The 22,205-nt window shown below is 48.6% G+C and overlaps 1 protein-coding gene and 1 long non-coding RNA gene across 2 annotated transcripts in view; both read left to right on the forward strand.

Moving 5' to 3' along the window:
* Nucleotides 1-13,169, forward strand: part of THBS3 (thrombospondin 3) — a 36,521-nt gene extending 23,352 nt beyond the window's left edge. The window contains exons 16-23 of the mRNA XM_035098544.3: nucleotides 83-135; nucleotides 861-1,054; nucleotides 2,152-2,330; nucleotides 2,782-2,830; nucleotides 3,329-3,525; nucleotides 7,054-7,226; nucleotides 11,641-11,780; nucleotides 12,763-13,169. Of these exons, the coding sequence (XP_034954435.1) occupies nucleotides 83-135; nucleotides 861-1,054; nucleotides 2,152-2,330; nucleotides 2,782-2,830; nucleotides 3,329-3,525; nucleotides 7,054-7,226; nucleotides 11,641-11,780; nucleotides 12,763-12,818 (1,041 nt within the window). The 3' untranslated portion in view covers nucleotides 12,819-13,169. The remainder of the gene's footprint in view (nucleotides 1-82; nucleotides 136-860; nucleotides 1,055-2,151; nucleotides 2,331-2,781; nucleotides 2,831-3,328; nucleotides 3,526-7,053; nucleotides 7,227-11,640; nucleotides 11,781-12,762) is intronic.
* A 3,607-nt stretch (nucleotides 13,170-16,776) lies between these two features.
* Nucleotides 16,777-19,040, forward strand: LOC148683156 (uncharacterized). The gene is made up of 3 exons (XR_015947501.1): nucleotides 16,777-17,103; nucleotides 17,304-17,403; nucleotides 18,864-19,040. It is a non-coding gene; the product is annotated as an uncharacterized LOC148683156 (long non-coding RNA).
* The last annotated feature ends 3,165 nt before the right edge of the window (nucleotides 19,041-22,205 follow it).

Raw genomic sequence — 22,205 nt, forward strand, 5'->3', positions numbered from 1 at the left:
GGCGCTTAAAGCGACGCCATCACGGCGTGCGACTCCAGGGATGCTCGTTTGCTTGCTCACCTGAGGCCATGCTCTCTTTCAGACAGATGCGGACAGCGACCTGGTGGGTGACGTCTGCGACACTAACGTGGACAGGTGAGGAAAAAGCGAAACGAAAACCCAAACCTAAAACCCGCGAAAATGTATTCTCTCAGAATCTATAGGGGTATTGTCTGCTTGTCCTTCTATGCCAGGCACCCCCCAAGCTCGGCCCTCCAGATGTTTTGGGACTACAACTCCCATCACCCCTGACCACTGGGCCTGTTAGCTAGGGATGATGGGAGTTGTAGTCCCAAAATATCTGGAGGGCCGAGTTTGGCGGTGCCTGTTCTATGTATTCAGATACCTGTTAAGGTATCATTACCAATTTTGCCATGATGGCCCCTGATATCAAGGAGCAGGTTTGGGTCTATGTTTGGACCCCATTTTGAATCAACTTGGTATTTTGAATTCCATGTTATTTTCCCAGTGCTATTTTTCTAGAAAAAGAGATGCCTCGGCCCAGTATACCTGAAGGAGCATCTCCACCCTGTCGTTCAACCCAGACACTGAGGTCCATCTCCGAGGGCCTTCTGGCAGTTCCCTCCCTGCGAGAAGTGAGGTTACAGGGAACTAGGCACAGGGCCTTCTTGGTAGTGGCATCTGCCCTCAGGTGTCAAGGAAATAAATAACTGTACAACTGAAGGCAACCCCAAAGTTTTTAATGTACCATGGTTTATCGTGTTTCTCTATATACTAGAAGGCCACTCAGAGTGGCTGGCGCAACCCAGTCAGATGGGCAGGGTACAAATAATAAAATTGTTGTTGTTGTTGTTGTTCAGCGATGGCGACGGTCACCAGGACACGAAAGACAACTGTGCCGAGATCCCCAACAGCTCCCAACTTGATTCAGACAACGACGGCTTGGGAGACGAGTGTGACAATGACGATGACAACGACGGCATCCCCGATTACGTGCCCCCGGGCCCTGACAACTGCCGTCTCGTCCCTAATCCCAACCAGAAGGATTCTGATGGTGAGCGCGAGATCATTTAAAGTGGAATCCGTCCAGAATTCTTTGCGTCAATGGCACCAGCCACAAAATGGCTGCTGCTGCGGCGTGGGTGGGTGGGTGGGTGGGGGAGGTATGGCATGACACAAAATGGCTGCTATGTGGCGTAGCGCAAAATGGCTGCCGCACCTCAGAGAGCAGAAAAAGAGACAGGACCACAAAATTATGAGGGGATGTTGCCTCCAATCAGTGCGTGAAAAGGCACTTACATCCGCCATTGCTGGTTTCGCTCGCAGAAAGAAGCTCTTTGCACCTCTCCTCTCTGCAGAATGGAGACAATATTTGTTTTGAGACAATGTTTACTGAGACCTTTTTGAGGCACCATAGGAGGAGGAGGAGGAGGAGGTAGTGTGTGTCGGGAGTGGGGGGTCACACTGACGATCCCCAGACTGCTTCCTTCTTGAAGAGTAGTGCCTTGAAGGGAACACACAGAATTGCAGATGAAATTGGACTTAATGGACCTGTGGATGTTGCTAGACTCCAGCTCCCATCAGCCCCGGCCAGCAGGGCCAATGGTCAGGGGTGACGGGAGTTGTAGTGACATCTAGAGAGCCACAGGTTCACTGCCCATCTCAGATCCTACCTCACAGAGTTGTTGTGAGGATATCCTGGGAAACCTTATACGCTACCTCGAACCAAGATAATTGCTTACTTCCCCACTCAGATCATGAACACCACAACCAAGGCAGGGAACCTAGTGCCCTCTCTAGAGGTTGCGGATCTCCAGCTCCTTCAGCCACCGGGGGTTAATGGGAACTGTAGTCCAGCAACATCCGGGACCCTCCAGGCTCCCCACTCCTGTCCTAGACCAGTCACGTCCCAACCAATCAGGGATCCCATATCCAACGCGCTTACAGAGGTATAAAGCAGGGATGGGGGAACCCCTGGCCTTCCAGATGTTGCTGGACTCCAATTTCCATCAGCCCCAGCCAGCAGCGTTCAGGGATGATGGGGGATGCAGTCCATCTGGAGGCCCACACTTGCCCCACGCCTGATAGGTTGGAACATCATCCAACATGCTTTAGTGGCTGGGCCTTCACCGTCCTTTGCCCTCCGCGCAGGCAATGGTGTGGGGGACGTTTGCGAGGAGGACTTTGACAACGACACGGTGGCTGACCCGCTGGACGTCTGCCCGGAGAGCTCCGAGGTGACACTGACCGACTTTCGCGCGTACCAGACGGTCATCCTGGATCCCGAGGGCGACGCCCAGATCGATCCCAATTGGGTGGTTCTCAATCAGGTACGGCAAGGCAGCCGGGAAGATGCCGCGGGCTTCAGAGGCAAAACGAACCCGATTGGTTCCATGGGCAAAAGGGGGGGTCAATAAATCTTGGTGCATATTGGTGAGCCACTGGGTAGAGAAGACCTTAGACTTTGCACAGTGCAGGATAAGCCCCCGCTGAAAAACTACAAAGGCCTCTGGGGTTCATTGGGGCTGAGTGGACAAGCGGCCATGTTGCCTATCTGCTTTGGTTCCTGGGGGTCAGACACCACAGGGACATAGGGAGATGCCCTCTACCGAATCTGGTCTTTAAAGGGCTCTTACTACAAAGCTATGACCCTTCTCTCGGTGCTTGGGTGCTAGATGCGAAACCCGAGGGGTTAGTCTGGGCAGCTACCCTGCCCTTTGCTTATACTCGACCGTCTCACCATCCCCCTTTTCTTCTCTCTTTTTTCTTCCCAACCTCCAGGGCATGGAGATTGTACAGACGATGAACAGCGACCCAGGCTTGGCTGTCGGTAAGAGGAATATAAACATACCCACTCGGATTCTTTGCTGCGCTCAAACCATACATTTAAAGCACTACGAAACTGCTTGAAACGGCCATGGCTTCTGCCCAGGAATTCTGGGGCCTGTGATTTGTTAAGGGTGCCAAGGGAGAGGAGACCCCGCTATTCCCCTCGCAGAGCTACAATTCCCAGAGCGGTTTAACAATCAATCCCTCTGCCCAGAGAACTCTGGGAATTGTAGCTCTTTGAGGGAAATGGGGGGGGTCTCCTAACAGTTCTTAGCACTCTTCACAAACAATAGTTCCCAGAATCCTTTGGGGGAAGCCATGACTGTTTAAAAGCAATATCATAGCGCTTTAAGCCTATGGTCTGAGTGTGGCCCAGCAGCTGTTCTCCATGGTTTCAGGCAGAGAAAAATATTTCCCATCACCTGTGCCCACCAGTCCCTCCCTCCATCTTGGCGAGACGGCTGCTAACTCTTTCCTCCTTTCTCTAACCACGGGGCAGGGTACACAGCCTTCAACGGGGTGGACTTTGAAGGCACCTTCCACGTCAACACCGTCACCGACGACGACTACGCCGGCTTCATCTTTGCCTACCAGGACAGCGCCAGTTTCTACGTGGTCATGTGGAAGCAGACGGAGCAGACCTACTGGCAGGCCACGCCCTTCCGGGCCACGGCTGAGCCGAGCTTGCAGCTCAAAGTGAGTGCTATACCCTCCAAGTTTTCCTATTTTCCAGGGACAGTCCCTGAATTATGAAAGCCGCCGCGGCTTCTGATTTGATCCTGGAATGCCTGGGATTATGCTACCGGAGCTACTGAGATTATTTGTTGTTGTTTAGTCGTTTAGTTGTGTCCGGCTCTTCCTGACCCCATGGATCATAGCACGCCAGGCACTCCTGTCTTCCACTGCCTCCCGCAGTTTGGTCAGACTCATGTTCGTAGCTTCGAGAACACTGTTCAACCATCTCGTCCTCTGTCGTCCCCTTCTCCTTGTGCCCTCAATCTTTCCCAACATCAGGGTCTTTCCCAGGGAGTCTTCTCTTCTCACGAGGTGGCCAAAGTATTGGAGCCTCAGCTTCACGATCTGTCCTTCCAGTGAGCACTCAGGGCTGATTTCCTTCAGAATGGAGAGGTTTGATCTTCTCGCAGTCCATGGGACTCTCAAGAGTTTCCTCCAGCACCATAATTCAAAAGCATCAATTCTTCGGCAATCAGCCTTCTTTATGGTCCAGCTCTCACTTCCATACATCACTACTGGGAAAATCTTAATCATTACCTTATATAATTATACAATAATGATAACTAAGGAGACATCATAATAATCAAGGTGGATGTTGCCTACTAACCTCAAGCATTTATTTATATGCTAGCCGTTTTGTGAGGGACAGGAGCTACAGACAGCCCCCTCCCATCTTGAACACGAGCTCCTCGCCCAGCGGAAGTGGGAGCGGGGAGGGGGATAGTTCCAGCGGGGATTCAGGAAGCAGAAGCATGGGCTCAGGTAGGGTAGCTGAGCCCAGGCACCGCCTGGGAACGGAAAGGGGAAGCAAAGAGACCGTGGGAAAGAGACTGATCCCAGCGACCCCGGAATTGCGTAAAAAGCGCCGGGGGAGGAGATTTAGTATTCCCAGATTACTTTGCTGGAGGAAAACGCGGGAATCGCCATTCGGAGGTTCTGCGCCCAACTGAGAACATGTACTGACAACCTGTATATAGCACTGTTTTAGCACTGTAAATAGATTGCACCAATAAAAGGATAAAATGCAGACCTGTGAGACGTCGTTACTCTGAAGTAGTCAACCCGGTCCCTGTGACACGTTTGTTTCTTTCTTTCTTTCTTTGTTTATATAACATCAGCTTATTTTTATTTATTCCAATTCCTTCTTGATTTATCATTGTCAATACATTGCTGTTCAATAAATTAAGTAACCTTTAATATTTGCTATTAGCTAATAAATTCAAGTTTGGGTTTTGAAGCGAAGGCTGATAGATTCAAAACAAAAATTATTAATGTATTATTGATTATTCATTGCTACATCCTAAGCACACCCTTCCTTCAAAAGCTCACCTCCTCAAGTTGAGGTTTCAGAATGAATGCTGGCCCATCTAAATTTAGTCAATGAATAACTCACATGTTTCATGAAGAGACCAGCCCTTCTGCCAGGTGAAACTCGAAAAATTAGAATATCATCGAAAAGTTCATTTATTTCAGTAATTCAACTCAAAAGGTGAAACCAATATGGGAGATAGACTCATGACATGCAAAGCGAGAGATGTCAAGCCTTTATCTGTTGTAATTGTGATGATTATGGCGTACAGCTGAAGAAAACCCCAAATTCACAATCTCAGAAAATTAGAATAGTGTTTAGCTACTCAATCTATAACACCTGCAAAGGGTTCCTGAGCCTTTAAATGGTCTCTCAGTCTGCTTCAGTAGGAATCACAATCATGGGAAAGGCTGCTGACTTGACTTGACAGTTGTGCAGAAAGCCATCATTGAGACCCTCCATAAGGAGGGAAAGCCTCAATCATCGGCCGTAATAATCACATTTACAACAAATAAAGGCTTGACATATCTCGCTTTGCATGTCATGTGTCTCCTATATTGGTTTCACCTTTTAAGTTGAATTACTGAAATAAATGAACTTTTCGACGATATTCTAATTTTTCATATTCTAATTTTTCGAGTTTCACCTGTATGCCTCCGCTTGCAATAAAATTATCCTCACGACGACCCTGTGAGGGAGGTCACGTGGCGATACATAGCCCACCCAGCAAGCAAGTGACTTGTAGAGGGGCAGGCAGAGGGCAGGGCTGCCCTGGGCAGCAAGAAAGGTGGATGTCAAGGAATCAACTCTGTGCGGGACGCATAGAATTGCAGAGCTGGAAGGGGACCGCATGGATGACCTCGTCCACCCTCCAGCATTCAGCGAGGCTTCATCTGCGTTATACAGTCTTTAGCAGTATATCACTTCAATATAATAGTTTAATATACTTTAATATAATTTTGTTTGTTAAGGGTGCTGAGATTTGTTAGGAGAGACGCCACCCCCCCCCAACAAAGATCCCTTTTATTTGGTTTTTCAGATTGAAATTTTACAGTCGCATGTGCAACATACAACATAAAAACAAGAGTCCAAGGAATCTCCTGGACTTCCCTCCTTCCCTTTGTGGGTCCTATTGTTAATTATTCCCTCCTGCATTTTTTTTAACGAAAATCCAAATATTTTACCTCCCCACTGTGTCCCAAATGATATATCGATGGTATCGAACACCGAGTAAACTGGCAAAAATGTATAAATCGAATTTAAACAAATGCTGGAAATGTAAAGATAAATAAAGCTCTTTTTATCGTATGTGGTGGTCTTGTAGTTAGGTTAAAGCTTACTGGGAAATGATATATACCGGTAATGAATTGAAAAGAATGTTCAAAATAACTTTGATTAAAAAAAAAACACCCAGAAGCTTTTCTTTTGGGAATTATAGGGACAGAACTACCTACTGTAAATTGTATAAAATTTACTACAAGTGATATCCCAACCCTACTAACGATTTTAACTGTTTAAGATAAGTTATAAATTTCCCCCATTCCTTATTAAAATTTTGGTCTTCCTTATTTCTGATTTTCCAGTCATTTTAGCCATTTCAGCATAATCCATCAACTTCATCTGGGGACTGTAGTGTTGAGACTTGCTGGAAGACCTCCATTTCCCCTACAAAGTGGTTTAACAACCAATCCTTCTTCCCAGGGAGCTCTTGGGAATTGTATCTTGGAAGGGCAACAGGGAATGGGACGCGGGTGGCGCTGTGGGTTAAACCACTGAGCCTAGGGCTTGCCGATCAGAAGGTCGGTGGTTCGAATCCCCGCGACGGGGTGAGCTCCCGTTGCTCGGTCCCAGCTCCTGCCAACCTAGCAGTTCGAAAGCACGTCAAAGTGCAAGTAGATAAATAGGTACCCCTCTGGCGGGGAAGGTAAACGGCGTTTCCGTGCGCTGCTCTGGTCTCTGTCTCCCAGCCACTCTCAGCAGCCTTAACGAACTACAGCCACCAGAATTTTCTGCAGGGAGGCCTGGCACGGCTGTTTAAAGTGGTATCATAGCGCTTCAAAGGTATGGTGCGAACAAGTCTTGCTGAAGCAGGACCAGCTTGGCTTCTGCAAGGCCTAGTCAGGGCTGAAATGATGCATGCTGTTTCTCCTGCTCCCCACAACCCCTCTCCTTGCTGGCAGGCGGTGAAGTCTCGCACCGGTCCCGGAGAATACCTGCGGAACGCCTTGTGGCACACGGGCCACACCCCCGACCACGTCCGCCTGCTCTGGAAGGACCCCCGCAACGTGGGCTGGAAGGACAAGACCTCGTACCGCTTGCGGCTCCTCCACCGGCCCCAAGTGGGCTACATCAGGTGAGGTGTGGGGCTGCCGTTGGGTCACTTCAATGGTGAGGGGGCAGGTTGACGAGGGCAGTTTCATGACAGGAACAGCCACGCACCCTTCTGACATTACGCTACCTTCTGAGATTGTAAGTCATCTTAGCCATTATCTTATAGACTGTAATTAGGCGATAATGAAAACTAAGGAGGCATAATAATAGTCAAGGTGGATGTTGCCTCCTAACCTCAAGCATTTATTTATTTACAGTCGTACCTCGGGTTAAGTACACTTCAGGTTGAGTACTTTCAAGTTAAGTACTCCGCCGACCCGTCTGGAACGGATTAATCCACTTTCCATTACTTTTAATGGGAAAGTTCGCTTCAGGTTAAGTACGCTTCAGGTTAAGTACAGACTTCCAGAACCAATTAAGTACCGTGTTTCTCCGAAAATATTTATTTATAAATATTTATATCTTATATTTATTTTTCCTCAAAAAACACACACACTATGGCTTATTTTCAGGGGATGTCTTATTTTTTTCCTCCTCCTCCTCCTACCGCGGCCGGCATTGCTGCTGCGCCTATCACTATGTCTTATTTTCAGGGTATGGCTTACATTCCTTGAATGCTTAAAAATCCTGCTACGGCTTATTTTATAGCTACGGCTTATTTTCGGAGAAACAGGGTACTTAACCTGAGGTACCACTGTACATTGATTATTGCCTTCATTTTATGGATCAATGGTCTCATTAGACAGTAAAATTCGTGTCAAATTGCTGTTTTAGGGGGTGTTTTTCATCGTCAGGAACGGATTAATCCACTTTCCATTACTTTCAATGGGAAAGTTCGCTTCAGGTTAAGTATGCTTCAGGTTAAGTACAGACTTCCGGAACCAATTGTGTACTTAACCTGAGGTACCACTGTATTTATTTACTATTCCTTCTTGACTTATCATTGTCAACACATTATTACTGTTAATTAAATTAAGTCACCTTTAATATTTATTACTAGCAAGCTAATAAATTCTGATCACACACTGACCTCCTCAAGTTTATGTTTTCAAGCCAAGGCTAGGCTGATTGATCAACGTTTGTCATTCATGTACCATATTGGCCCAAATATAAGCTGCACCCAGATATAAGCCACACTTTTAAAATTCACAGGGAGAAAAAGAAAAAAGGCAATACCTGAATATAAGCTGCTCCCTTAAAATCATACAGGCACTCACACCTGTTCCATTTTACCGTGTGTCTGTTTCAGCAGTGATATCGTAAAAAAGCCAGTTTTTGTAAGATCACGAATTTAAGCCGCACTTTAACTTTTCATGGTTGGAATTTGGGAAAAATAATAATATGCGGCTTATATTCGGGTCAGTATGGTATTATTGATTCATTATTACATCCCAAGCGCACCCTTCCTTCAAAAGCTCACCTCCTTAAGTTGAGGTTTTGAAATGAATGCTGGCCCATCTAAATTTATTCAATGAATAACTCACATGTTTCATGTAGAACCCAGCCCTTCTGCCAGGGACCCTGGGATGCCTCTCCTTGCGATAAAATTATCCTCACAACGACCCTGTGAGGGAGGTCACCTGGCAATGCATAGCCCACCCAGCGAGCAAGGGACTTGTAGATGCCCCTCAGTCCATGTCTGATGTGCTGTTTACTATCCCACACTATTTTCAGGGGTGACTAATACGTTGTTGTTTTTTACTAATATTTTATGGAAAGAATTTCAGTTACAGAAAATAAAGCTATGAAAGGAAAAAGAGAGACAGAAAAAAGTACAAAAAATACAGAAAGAAAGAAAGAAATAGTACACTCAATATAATCAAAATAAAAAAATTCCTTCAGTAGCACCTTAAAGACCAACTAAGTTTATATTTTGGTATGAGCTTTCGTGTGCATGCACACTTCTTCAGATAAGAAGTATCTGAAGAAGTGTGCATGCACACGAAAGCTCATACCAAAATATAAACTTAGTTGGTCTTTAAGGTGCTACTGAAGGAATTTTTTTATTTTGCTTCGACTCAGACCAACACGGCTACCTACTTGTCAATATAATCACTTACGCTTCCATAATTGTTAGGTAGATATATAAATAAAATCATCGTTTCCCAAAACATATATGATTATTAATAGCCTACTACAGGCACCCCCAAACTGCGGCCCTCCAGATGTTTTGGCCTACAACTCCCATGATCCCTAGCTAAGAGGACCAGGGATGATGGGAATTGTAGTCCAAAACATCTGGAGGGCCGAAGTTTGGGGATGCCTGGCCTACTATGTTCAGCATAAACTCATTCCAAACGTCATTATATTTGTCCAAACAAAGTCTGCATCTATAAGCAATCCATTCATATGTTGTGAGTGTTGTCTAATATGTAAAAAGGACATATTGGCCTTCCTCGAGCTTGTGCGCTTTGGCTCACTCGCTAGAGCTCTCTAGAGTGGCAAAGGATAATTTGTAGATTGGAGGGTGGAGGGCGGGGAGGGGGACTATGAGTCTGTTGGATTGAGTGTGAGAGGGACACAGCAAAAAGGCTTTTGGGGAGGGGTGAATACTTCTCTTTCCCCGTCACCACCAGCCTCCCCTCTCCCAGCTGGCGTAGAGGCTGAGCCGTTCCTTGTTTAACAATGTGGCCGGTCCCTTGTGTGTGTGTGTGTGTGTAAAGGGTGGGGGTGGTTCATTCCACTGGGAACGAGTTCACCCCCACCCCCTCCACTCCCTCCCCCAAGAACCATTCACTGGATGGGCCCCAAGGCCCATTGTCTGCTTCACCATGGCAACCCAAGCCTGGGTGGAATGCTTTTGGCCCTCAGAAGACCTTTTTAAAATGCAAAAAAAGGAGAAAAGAAGTCTGGACAATGGGGAAAGGTGGCAGGGGGCAATCCTGCGGAGAATAGCGCAGAGCGGGAGGAGGAGGAATGAAGCCTGGGAACTTTCTCCCCCCTCCTTTGCGGAAAGAGCAGGAGAAGAGTGTGTTTGGGGGGGGCACATCTCATCTCTCCACTGCAACTCTGCCACCTGCACCTTGAACCGGACTAGATCTCTAGATCTCTGTAGACCCTCAAAACACGCCAACTTTTGACAAGAGGCAAAGAGGCCTTACGATGGCTTGCACGGTTATGGTGGCTTGGAAGGAACATGTCCCCTAACGACCTTTGGGCGTTCTGGGCACTTCAGAGTAACATTGTCTTTACTCAGAGTAAAGGGTCCACCTTTATTTATGCTTCTGAATGCTGGTCGTTGGGACCCACAGGAGACGAAGGCGCTCTTGCGCTCGGGTGCTGCTGATCATCTGGGTGCTTCCGGGTTCAAACTCAATGGCCATGCTCTGCCTCCACTTTCAGTCGCTGTTTCTAAAACGACGTGTGAAACGAAACCCAGCCACCCCGTGAAATTCACACGCCTCTGAATTTTGCAATGCTGTTCCCCAGCCATATACCACCAGGAACAAGAATGCATATACAGTGGTACCTCGGTTTTCAAACGTAATCCGTTCTGGAAGTCCGTTCGAGTTTCGAAACATTCGAAAACCAAAAACCGAAAGCGGAAGCCTCAAAACGGAAAACTCAGAAAGGAAGCCACGGTTCCTGTTCGACTTCTGAAGTCCGTTTGAAAACCGAGGCGCTTGCTTCCGGGTTTTCGGCGTTTGAGTTCCAAAACGTTCGACTACGGAGGGCTTCGAAAACCCGAGGTATCACTGTACTATGGTAAATAGGGACCCGTCTTGTTTCTGTGACAGCCAGTTGTTTTAAACTGTTTTTAATATTGTGTTTTAACACGCCCTGGGACCTTAGAATGAAGGGCGGGTCACCCTGAAATGGGGATAACCTGAAGTGGACGGCCTCACCATTCTCTGTATGGGACACGTTGCTTCTGTTATAAGCAGTTTTTACCCCTCTCTCCATTTGGAAAGGGCCCCAGGGCAGCCTGCGTGCGATCGATAAAAGTAAGGCATTCCCTGACTCTCAGGTTTGCAATGTGAAAGGCATGACACGAAAGGAGAAAGGGCTGAGGAGGGAAGAGGAAAACTCCAGGTTCCAGTCCTTACAATGTTGTTGTTTAGTCATTTAGTCGTGTCCGACTCTTCGTGACTCCATGGACCAGAACAGGCCGGGACTGTGGTTTTCCCAGTCCTTACAATAGCGAGCCCAAAGGTGGAGTGGGCCTTCCATCCTGTCTTTCTCAATATTCAGCAGCTGGGAGGAATGGCTGTTGCAAGATAAGAGCTGAGGAAGGTTCTGGGTTGTCTAAGACAGGGCTGACTATCATGTGTGTGCTGACCCTGGGCTTCGCGATCTTCCCTGCTTCAAAACCATCCTTGCAGGCTGGCTGTCATTCATCTACCTTCTTTTTTCTCCTGATCTTCATGACACACACACACACACACCCAACCCAGGACTTTCCACGCACCTGACCTCCTCCTATCTCCCCCTCACAGGGTGCTGCTTTACGAGGGACCCCAACTGGTGGCCGACTCGGGCGTCATCATCGACACGACGATGCGAGGGGGCCGCTTGGGGGTGTTTTGCTTCTCCCAGGAGAACATCATCTGGTCCAACCTGCAGTATCGCTGCAACGGTCAGCTGTGTGCCAATTCGGGCTGGTTCAAATCAGGGCTTCGCTCACCTGAGCTAGGCCTCATTCTCCTAGACCCGGGTGGGGGGTGGGATGGGATTTCCATGGAGGTCTTTCCCACCAAATCAGAGTGGGGGGGTAGTATCCCCTCCACCCTCCCCAAATAGTTGAGCCTGTTTGGGGGGAAATGACAGGATGGGCATGTTTATCTCACCGAGGTTGAAATTCTATATAGCAGGTAGAGACAAAGGCAGAAATTGCATTTAAAGGCAAATCGGAACACAGCCGTGCTTGAAAAGTTGCGCTTTCCTGAATTTTGCAATGCAGTTATCCAACTGGTGCTTACCAAGAAATGCATGTTAGATATACACCAAAAATGAATATGTTGGTCCAAATAACATAGGAAAGGGGTTTGTATTAGGAGAAATGGCATGCATGGTTGTGTATATTGATCAAAATGTGTTCCTCATGAGAAATTCACACTAAAATGCAGAAGGCTTTCATGAGGATTAAAAAAAAACACCACACAAAATCTGAATTTAAGAATGAGAAGATGACGAGCAACAGAATCAACAGATCCTTCCATCATCAGGGATTGGGGCCCTCCAGATGTTGATGAACTCCTACGCCAATCAGCCGCATTAGGATGGGAGTTGTAGTTCAGGAATATTTGGAGGACCACAGAGTTGTTCACCCCTTTCCTAGACCCGTGTCCCAATCTACCAGGGATCACATACATATCCAGTGCATTTACAGGGGTGTAAAGCAGGGATGAGGAGCACGTGCCCCTCTAGATGGACTCCCCACCCCCTATCTGCCCTCACTATTAGTCATGCTGGCTGGAGGCAGATGGGAGTTGGAGTGCAACAACATCTGGAAAGCCACAGATGTTCTCCAGGCTTCTGCTTTCCATAGGTCCAGTGCAAAACCTTGACTATGGTGTTTCCACTCTACCTAATGCTCTCTCTCTCTCCTCTCTCTGTAGATACCATCCCTGTGGACTTTGAGCCATTCCGCCGAATCTTACTGGAAGGGGCTTGAAGTAAGGTCATCAAAAGGGCTCAGCGCCCATCCTAGAAGTGGGCATCATTTCAGACCCCTATACACAACACACACACACAGACACACACAATGGACTGGAAAACTAGCAGACCTCACCCCATCAGCTTCAGGAAACCCCCAGGAGTTTGCAGCCAGCAGTCTCTTCTGTGGGGGGTTCCCAAGATTCCTTGGCCACAAGGACCAGCAAAGGATTCTGGGCCAGCAAGGGCCCAGCCAATCAGAGAGGGTGGCGACGGAGCAAACTCCCACTGGCGTTACCTATGTCCCGTCTTTTGCTGTCTTCATTTTGGGAAACGATTTGTCCATAAAAAGTTCTGGCTGTTTTTCTAACTTCTTGCTCCTGTTGTTGTTTGCTGAGGGCACAGGTGGGTGGGTGGGTGGGTGGGTGAGTGTGTGAATGGTTGGGTGAATGGTTGGGGTCCCAGATAGTAGAAGATTTCGTTTTCTCAGTGTTTTCCCTTCATTACCTGCCACACCTTGGAACGTTCTGGGTTTTCACCGAGCGAGCTGTCTTAATTTGCAGAGGTGGCGAAGGCGGTTGCAAAGGAATCATCTGCCAGTGGGTAAATGAGGGAGCCAGATATCTAAATAGCTGCTTTATACCACTGTGACGTCCTTTTCTTTCCTCCACCCCACAGCCACAAAGAATTCTGGGTTGAGAAGGCTTTGTTAAAAGAAGCCTCACTTCCCCATTCGACCTCAGAGAGGACTAGAATCCCCATAGTTTCCTGGGAATCGAAGAACTGTAGAGTTGGAAGGGACCCCGAGGGTCATCTAGTCCAACCCCTTGCAATGCAGGAATCTTTTGCCCAACGTGAGGCTCGAACCCACGGCCCTGAGATTAAGAGTCTCATGCTCTTGCCGACGGAGCTATGCTTTGTGGACCAATAGCTATTAAAACAGCTGACCTTTATGTGGATCTTAATTTCACATATATGCTCATAGGGTCCGAACCGGATGTTGCTGACCTTGGGATCGCAGTGGATGGAATTGATCACCCCAGTGTGATGCAGCTACAAAAAGGCAAAATTCAGTGCTGGGGATTTATTAGGAAAAGAATGAAACTGCCGATATTGCAATGCTGTTATACAAATCTATGGTCCGGCTGCGTTTGGAATATTGTGTAGGGTTCTGGTCAGATCTCCTCCAAAAGGATATTGTAGAACAGGGGTGACCAACTCCCAAGAGACTGTGATCTACTCACAGAGTTAAAAACTGGCAGTGATCTACCCCCTTTTGGGGGGTTCAGGTCAAAGTTGTTGAGCTTTTTTTACGAAGGAAAGCCCTGTTTTTGTGAGGTTCATATAAAAGTTGTTGAGCTTCTTTAGTTAAGAAGGAAGCGATTTTGAGCTTTTTTTTTAGGAAGGAAAGCCCTGTTTTTGGTGGTTCAGGTCCTTTTAGGGGTGCAGGGCAAAGTTGTTGATGTTTTTTGGGGGGAGCCAAAGTTTTTTAGCTTCTTTGGGCGGGAGCCACTGATCTACCGGTGATCTACCACAGACACCCAGTGATCTACCAGTAGATCACGATCTACCTGTTGGACATCCCTGTTGTAGAACAAGAAAAGATTCAGAAAAGGGCAACCGAAATGCTCAAGGGACTGGAGTTATGAGGAAAGATGGCAGCGTTTTTAGTTTAGAGAAAATGTGAGTAAGAGGGGGACAGGACTGAAATTTATAAAATTAGGCTCAAATGGAAAAGGGGAGGGAGAACAGGTTTTCTCCCTCTGCTGTAGCCTTACATCATCCGGTGGAGATGATCGTTGGAAGATTCAGGACGGAGGAAAGGAGGTTCTTCACAGAGCACATAGTTAAATGTAGATTAGACAGATTCATGGAGGATCAAGCTGTCAGCCACCAAACTCAATGGCCATGCTCTGCCTCCACTTTCAGAAACAGCATTTCTTTGGATAACAGTTCCTGGGAATCTCGGGAGGGCAGAGTGTTCTTGCACTCAGCTCCTGTTTGTCCACAGTGAGAACAGGAAGCTGGACCAGAGGGGCCCCTGGACCCTTCTTACGTTCTTACGGATTCTGCATCCGAGGCGCTTTTGAGCACTAAGAAAAGCATTCCATATAAAAGTCAAAATTATTAGGAACAGAGGATGCTGTTTTGTATCGTGTCAGGTCCATTTGGCCCCGTATTGTCTGCACTGACGGACAGCAGCTGCCTGCCATTTCAGGCAGGGGAGTCTTGCCCCCGCTCTACCTGGAGATACTCCATCCCCGAGCCATGTCCCTTCCCCAGGTATAATTAATACTATCAACACCCAGAACCAAGACATTTGGGCACCAGAGGCAGACCCCAAAAGGACTCCCACTTCCCTGCCAGAGAAGAAGAAGCGGGGGGAGATCTACTTCAGCAAGAAGGGAGAAGAAAGATCGACATTGGGATCGGCTGCCTCGGTGGAATCTGCCGCCTGAGGCGGTCATCTCACCAAACAGGTTTCCTTCCTGTCGCTAGAGAAGGAATCCATGAGAAAGTCTGCACCTCTGGGGTGCGACGGAAGCACTCGGGTTTCTGTCCTGCCGCTGTTGTTTTGGTGGCTCCCGAATCCCACAATCACCTCTGTCTTGTCTCCGGGTCTCTGGCCTTCGGAAGGAGAGCCTGACTCGGTATCCCGAGAGGTCCTGGGTTAGGTGTGTCCCCATCGGGCACCCGTAGGCGAACCCAGGACAGCAGGAGGCCGGGACAAGTGCAATATTAGCAGGAGAGCGAACAACACTGCACTCTGCCCCATTCCTCCCGCCAACCTGGAAAGAGGGACACTTGCAGGCCTCTAGCTGGACGAGTCACGGCTGCGTCACGGTCTCCCATGGGAGAGAGAGAGAGAGAGGACCAGGCTGCCGGTCCTGTGAAAAGAGTGGATAAATTTTTATCATGGGGGTCTCGAGCGATACCCACCTGCACCTTCTCGGAGAAAGCCTCTTGGAGCCCTATCTGGGTGTCCACCCCCCCACAAGCCAGAGTCACAACTGGCGCGCTGGAGCTGGGCATTTGGTTAAATAATCACCCGCCCTGGCCAAGGCACTCGGGACGTTGCTGTGGCGACCAGTGTCCCGGCAACAGCCAAGTGAATGCCGCGCTCTCGCCGGCAGCAAGGAGCCTTGTTTAGTTGGGGGGGGGACCCCGCTCCACCCATGCCACAGAGGGCCTGCAAGGCCCCCACGCACAGAACAGAGATGAACTGCAAAGAGGACTCCTGGGAAGGCATTCTACCTGCTTCCGCAAACTAAAAAGAGAAAATAAATTCTCCAAAATTACAACAACAAAAAACCCCGCCATCAATCTCCTCTGGAACCCAGACTTGAGAAAGTTTTCAAATTTCAGAGGGTCACCACTTGTTGGTGAGGGTGGGGAGAAGACTCCACTCCTTGGCCTTGAGAGGAAAAATAGAAATAAGGCAATCTTGCCCACCCTGCTACTGACGCCGAAAGACCCCCCTCTGTGGGCTTAAGGGCAGAAGAGCGACGCAGGTCGTAAAATGTGGCAACCCTGAGAAAGCCCCCTGTTGGCGAGGATGGGCATTGTGCCCGCAGAAGGAAGGGTTTTGCTCTTTCAGGTAGATCTACTTGCCTTTGAAATGTGTGGCCGGGGAGCTTGTTTTTGGCCACCTCCCCAGCCTGGAAAGAGCCCGGAGCAGCAAGAGAGTGGTCCTGAAGCAGATCAGTCCTTCCAGCGTGTTGGACTGGGGCCCTGACCGTGTCGACTCTCTTGCAAAAAAGTTCTGTTCGGGAAAGGGCTCTCCACCCCCCCCCCCGCCCCACTCCGCCTCCAACCTCGTCTCTTTAGCTACACAATGGAGCGGGCAGGGATGGGAGCGCCCAAGCAACAATGGCCATGCATAGACTCCAGCGGCCCATTCAAGCAGCAAAAAGTGTCCTCTTAAAAGGGCAATGCGCAAAGCGGCCCAGCGGGACGGGGACACAGGAGAGAGAGAGAGAGAGAGAGAGAGAGAGAGAGAGAGAGAGAGAGAGAGAGAGAGAGAGAGAGAGATCAGGAAACAGGTGGAAGCCCAACATCAGAATGCAAGCACAGTCCCTGCCAAGTTAAGGGTGCCTCTGGACATGTGCAAAGAAAAGGCCTTCTTTTTTGCCTTTTGGAGTGGCTTCAGGCAACCCCTAAGGTAGGGATGGGGAAACTTTTTACTTTTTAGACCAACGGAACTTTGGAACTCCCTGCCTATTGAAACCAGGCAGGCACCTCCTCTTTACTGTGCTTGACACCTGCTAAGAACGTTTTTGTTTCAACAAGGCTACCCAAACGATGTGAGTTTTGATCTGTCTTTAGTCTGTGGTTGTTGTTCTTTAACTTTTCAAAAGTTTTAGATTATGGTCATTCATTTTCCTTAGTGATAATTTTATTGTTTTATCTTTTTTCATAAAGAGGTTTTTTGTTTTGTTTTTTTGCAGTCAAGCGGTGTAGAGATTTTATGAAATAAATAACAGGGATATATGTTCCCTCCTAGATGACCTTCCACACAAGCGGTGGGTGGGGTCAAAGGCAAGGACGGGTGCAGCGATGGATCTGTCTCTCACCTTTGGCAACAGCAGCAGGCTATATTCCAGGTACACAAAACAGTTGGAGGCTGCTCCACCCACTGCCCTGTTCTCCATGCAAGCTAGCAAGAGGGACAACCACAGCTCAGGGACCCATCTCAGTTGGGTAAATCAGTGTTTCTCAACCTTTTTTGGGCCACGGCACACTTGTTCCGTGAAAAAAATCACGAGGCACACCACCATTAAAAAAGTTAAAAAATTTAACTCTGTGCCGCCCTATATTATAATTATGACTGTAAGAAACACTTGCCAAATATTGCTTTCCGTTTGCACTGAGCTTTGGGAAAGAGGAGGAGAAATATTGCTTTCCGGTGGGTCAGTGTTTAATATTGGCGGCCGCCAGGCACGTGACAATGCAAATCGCCCTTCTCGTCGCCGCACGTCGCGGCACACCAGCCAGCGTCTCGCGGCACAGTGGTTGAGAAACGCTGGGGTAAATGCACTCGAGGGGGCAGAGCTGGGCCAGCAAGAGGCGTGGCCTCAGAGGGGGCGTGGCCTGGCAAGAGTCTCAAGGGCCAAATAGAGACACTTTGAGGGCCACATTCAGCCACCAGACCTGAGGTTTCCCAGCCCTACTCCCAGTTTCAATGGTGCATTTTCACTTTCACTCTCAGTTACACCCCCTTTTACAGTCAAACCTTGGTTCTCAAATGGCTTAGTTGTCAAACAAATCGGCTCCCGAATGCCGGAAACCCGGAAGTAAGTGTTCCGGTTTCCAAACGTTTTTCGGAAGCCGAACAGACTTCCAGAACAGATTAACTTCAAGAACCAAGGTATGACTGTATTTGTATTTATCATTCGTGAAATTTATAGGCTGCCTTTTCCACGTTCAAGGCATTCTGTTATTTCATTCATTCCCAGACTTTCCACCGACTAGCTCGATACAGGGCCACGCTTCTCCCCCCGCCCCTTCCTATTTTACCCTCACAACAACCCTGCGAGGTTGTGGAGGCTGAAGAAAAGCATTCTGTTCTATTCATTTCCTGCCTTCCCTCCAAGGTGGCAAATTATTATTTTTTCTCTTTCCCCATCTCCCATTCCATCCGCACAACAGCCCTGCGAGGTTGTTCACCCAGTAATTGGCTACTGTGGTCATATAATGAATTTCACGGGCAGGCGTGGATTTGAACTCTGGCATATCCCAGAGCTTAGCCTGACATCACGCCGGCACCCTTGGGGGGGGGGGGGAATTGGATCCTGAAAAGTTCACGAGGCGGATGAAATTTCCACGCAGGGGGAAATCCCACAGCTCTTATCACAAATTGGCTCAGGGGGAAAATTCCCAGGAAATTTTAGTGGTGTGCCAGCCCTGGTGGAATGTACAGTAGAGACCAGTCCATTTGGGCAAATGGGGTGGTTTTGGCCCACTAACCCCAGTCTGTCTTCAGCCAGCCCCCACCAGCCTGTCCACTTTGCCTGTCCACTGACAGCCACCTTCCTCCTCCTCCCCCTTCCCGTTCCCCTTGTAGAAATCAACGGCAGCGACAAGAGGACGGGGACAAACTTGCAATGAATGGGTTCTGCCATAATTGGCTCTGGCTGCCACCTCTCTGAGAGTATATCCCCTGTGTTGCAAAACAGAAAACTCTGAACAACCCCAAGTAACACACGGCTAATAATGTGTTAAAAATAAATTGATAACATTATCTTGTTTCACAATTCATAAAACAGCAAACATGCAAAACGTGCATAAAGTGACAATTAATAGGAGTCAAATAAATGCTCCGTGGACAGAAATATTAGGCGTAGTCAGTAACTATCAAAGAACACTGAGATTCAGGCAAAAAGCCTGTCCCTGCTTATTTGCAGGATATTGACTGTTGAAAGGCTTTTCGCCTCCATCTCAGTGTGCTTTGATACTTACTGACTACTTTTCAACATGGAAGGGACCCAGGTGGCGCTGTGGGTTAAACCACAGAGTCTAGGGCTTGCTGATCAGAAGGTCGGCGGTTCGAATCCCTGCAATGGGGTGAGTTCCCGTTGCTTGGTCCCAGCTCCTGCCAACCTAGCAGTTCGAAAGCACATCAAAGTGCAAGTAGATAAATAGGGACCGCTCCGGCGGGAAGGTAAACGGCGTTTCCGTGCGCTGCTCTGGTTCGTCAGAAGCAGCTTTGTCATGCTGGCCACATGACCCGGAAGCTGTCTGCGGACAAACACTGGCTCCCTCGGCCTATAGAGCGAGATGAGCGCCGCAAGCCCAGAGTCGGACACGACTGGACCTGATGGTCAGGGGCCCCTTTACCTTTACCTTTCAACATAACCAGCTCTGCCATTAGAGGGACCGAGGCGGCCACCTCAGGCGGCAGAAGCCCCTGGGTGGCAGCAGAAGCAGCAGGAGGAGCGAAATGGGTGCCGATGCAGCAGGGGAGGCAGAGGGCCCTGTTGGTTGTGGACTCTCCTTCCTTGGAAGTTTTTAAATTGAGGTTGGATGGTCATCTGTCATGGATGCTTCAGTTGAGATTCCTGCATTGCAATGGGTTGGACTAGATGACCCTCGGGGTCCCTTCTGACTCTGCAATTCAATGGTTCTATGAAGCAGTGGCAGTGGCAACAGGCAGAGCGGCAGCACCTCTGTTTTTCAAGATGATTCCCTTCTGTGTCTCTGTTTGAGTCTCTGAGTCACCATTTGCAGAGTCTCCTCAGCTGCAAGTGGGCCGCTCTGTTGCTGCATGAGGGAGGGGCTGAGTCAACCCCTGCGTGATCTGATTGAAAGGAAGACCAAAGCATCCCACCATCCAGAGACACAACGGGCAGCATCCTCTGAAGGCAGGCGATTCTGCTTTATGTCTTTCCTGAATGATGCAGCATGGGGCGCTCTGCGCTCCCCAGCAGCATAGGTTGGTTGGAAAGGAGCCAGAGCCAGAACAGTGAATCACACAGAGGTGCAACATACCCTGCAAGTGTCCCCCCCCCAAACCCCGGGACATCCCTTTTTTTCCTCATGAGAGAACAGCAGCCATTTTGAACACCATGATCTTGTGCAATTTCACACTGCAACCCCCCCCCCCCGGGAGAAAAAATGCTTTTGGGGGGCTATGATCTTGCATGGCACCCAAAAGGTCAGGTTTGGGGGCACAGTGCCCAAAGAAGCGCTTTTTCAGGGGGCAATTACTGTGCAAAATCGCACAAGATCGCTGCATCCAAAATGGCCGCCGTTCTCTCACGATACAAAATAGGAAGATGGGGTCCCAGAATATTGCGTTCTGGATTTTGAAGGCCAAAGTGTTGGAGGGTATGGCACAATGGGGCAGCCTCCATGGTGAGTGGGTGGGTGCTGTAGTTTGGCATGTTAACACACTTATTTCTCTCCCAAAACGCACACACCCAAAGGTGGAAAGGAACTAAATGCGTCTCTCTTTGCCTGGCGCTGAGAAGTCTCCCCTAAGTCGCACCCATCCCTGGCCCTGGCTTCACACCCTCCTTGAGGGCTTTTGCCCGGCTGGAATGTGCCCTTGAATCATGCCTCTTTCTTGCCTGGATGGAGAGCAAAGAGAGGCATATGCAGGAGTGCATGTGCGGAAACTAGCCTGCTGCTCGGGCACAACATCCACACACATTGCTCTGGCCACTGTTGCCTCTGGCTTTGTCCACCACAAGCACACGGCCCCTGGGAGGTTATGCAGAAGGAAAGGTGGCCCTCAGGCTGAAAAATGCATTTTCAGGACGCTCAGGTGCAGTTTAAAAATTTTGTGCCGAGCTGTTGCCCGGCTAAATCGTTGGAAAGGATTAGCCAGCAGGTGGCGCTGCAGCCCCGGCCATGTGGAAAGTCCCACCGGGATTGTGGGCTTATTCCAGGAAGGACTGTGTATATTTGGAAATGTGGGTGGATGTACTAGGTGCTGGGGGGGGGGTCTGGGGTCTTGGACTTGGGGGGTTGGGGTGGACAGCAGTACTGGGTTTCTAAAGCAGCAGGTTCAGGGGCTCAAACCAGTCTGGAACTGGACTGGCAGGAGTTCTTAGTGCAAAGGGGAAAACACTCTGTGCATGCTCAAGATTACTCTGTTCTCCCCTTTCCTTCTGCAAAGGCTGAGTTCAATCCCCAGCATCTCCAGGCAGCTTTGGGAGAAGCTCTGTATCAGAAACCCTAGAGAGCTGCTGCCAGTCAGAGTCAACAATACTGAGCTAGCTGGACCACAGCTCTGACTCTGTACAAGGCAGTTTCCTATGTTCCTATATAAGTCCACCTAATCCTAAAATTGTAGAGTTGGCAGGGATCCCAAAGGGTCAACTCGTCCAACCGTCCGCAATGCAGGAATAGAACCATGAGGTCTAGCACCGTCATGAGGACTGGAATCTTACCAAGGTTCAAAGCTTCTCTTTCTACATACTCCTTTCTCCAATTTTGTAATGCAGCTCTCCAATCAAAAAAGGTCTGCAAAAAATGGGTACATCAGCCTGGCAAACTTGGAACTATGCATGGCAGTCAAATAACTCCAATATCTTTTCTATATCTGGAGACAACTTTAATTCTCACCTCCCCCCCCCCGCACACCTTTGATGATTTGGACTTTGTATGCAATTGTACTAATTTGCATGGTTTTTCACTTCTGCTTTTCATATTTTATTTTTCGTTTCTTGTTATAATTGTCCTCTCTGTTCTGTGCGAACTGAAATTTAAAAAATGGTGCATATTAGGGGAAAGCGTGCATTTCAAAATGCGTGTATTAGTGGAAATAACATGCCACACTGCATTATGTTAGGGAAAGCTGCTTGTGAACATTATGTACATTAGGCAGAATAGTGCATAGAAATGCATATAATTTTGGAGAAACCGGGGCTAAAATGCTGGCAAGTTTCCATGAGATGCTTGG

This window comes from Zootoca vivipara, chromosome 16, assembly GCF_965207765.1.
Source record: "Zootoca vivipara chromosome 16, rZooViv2.hap1.1, whole genome shotgun sequence".
NCBI classification, from domain to species: Eukaryota; Metazoa; Chordata; class Lepidosauria; order Squamata; family Lacertidae; genus Zootoca; species Zootoca vivipara.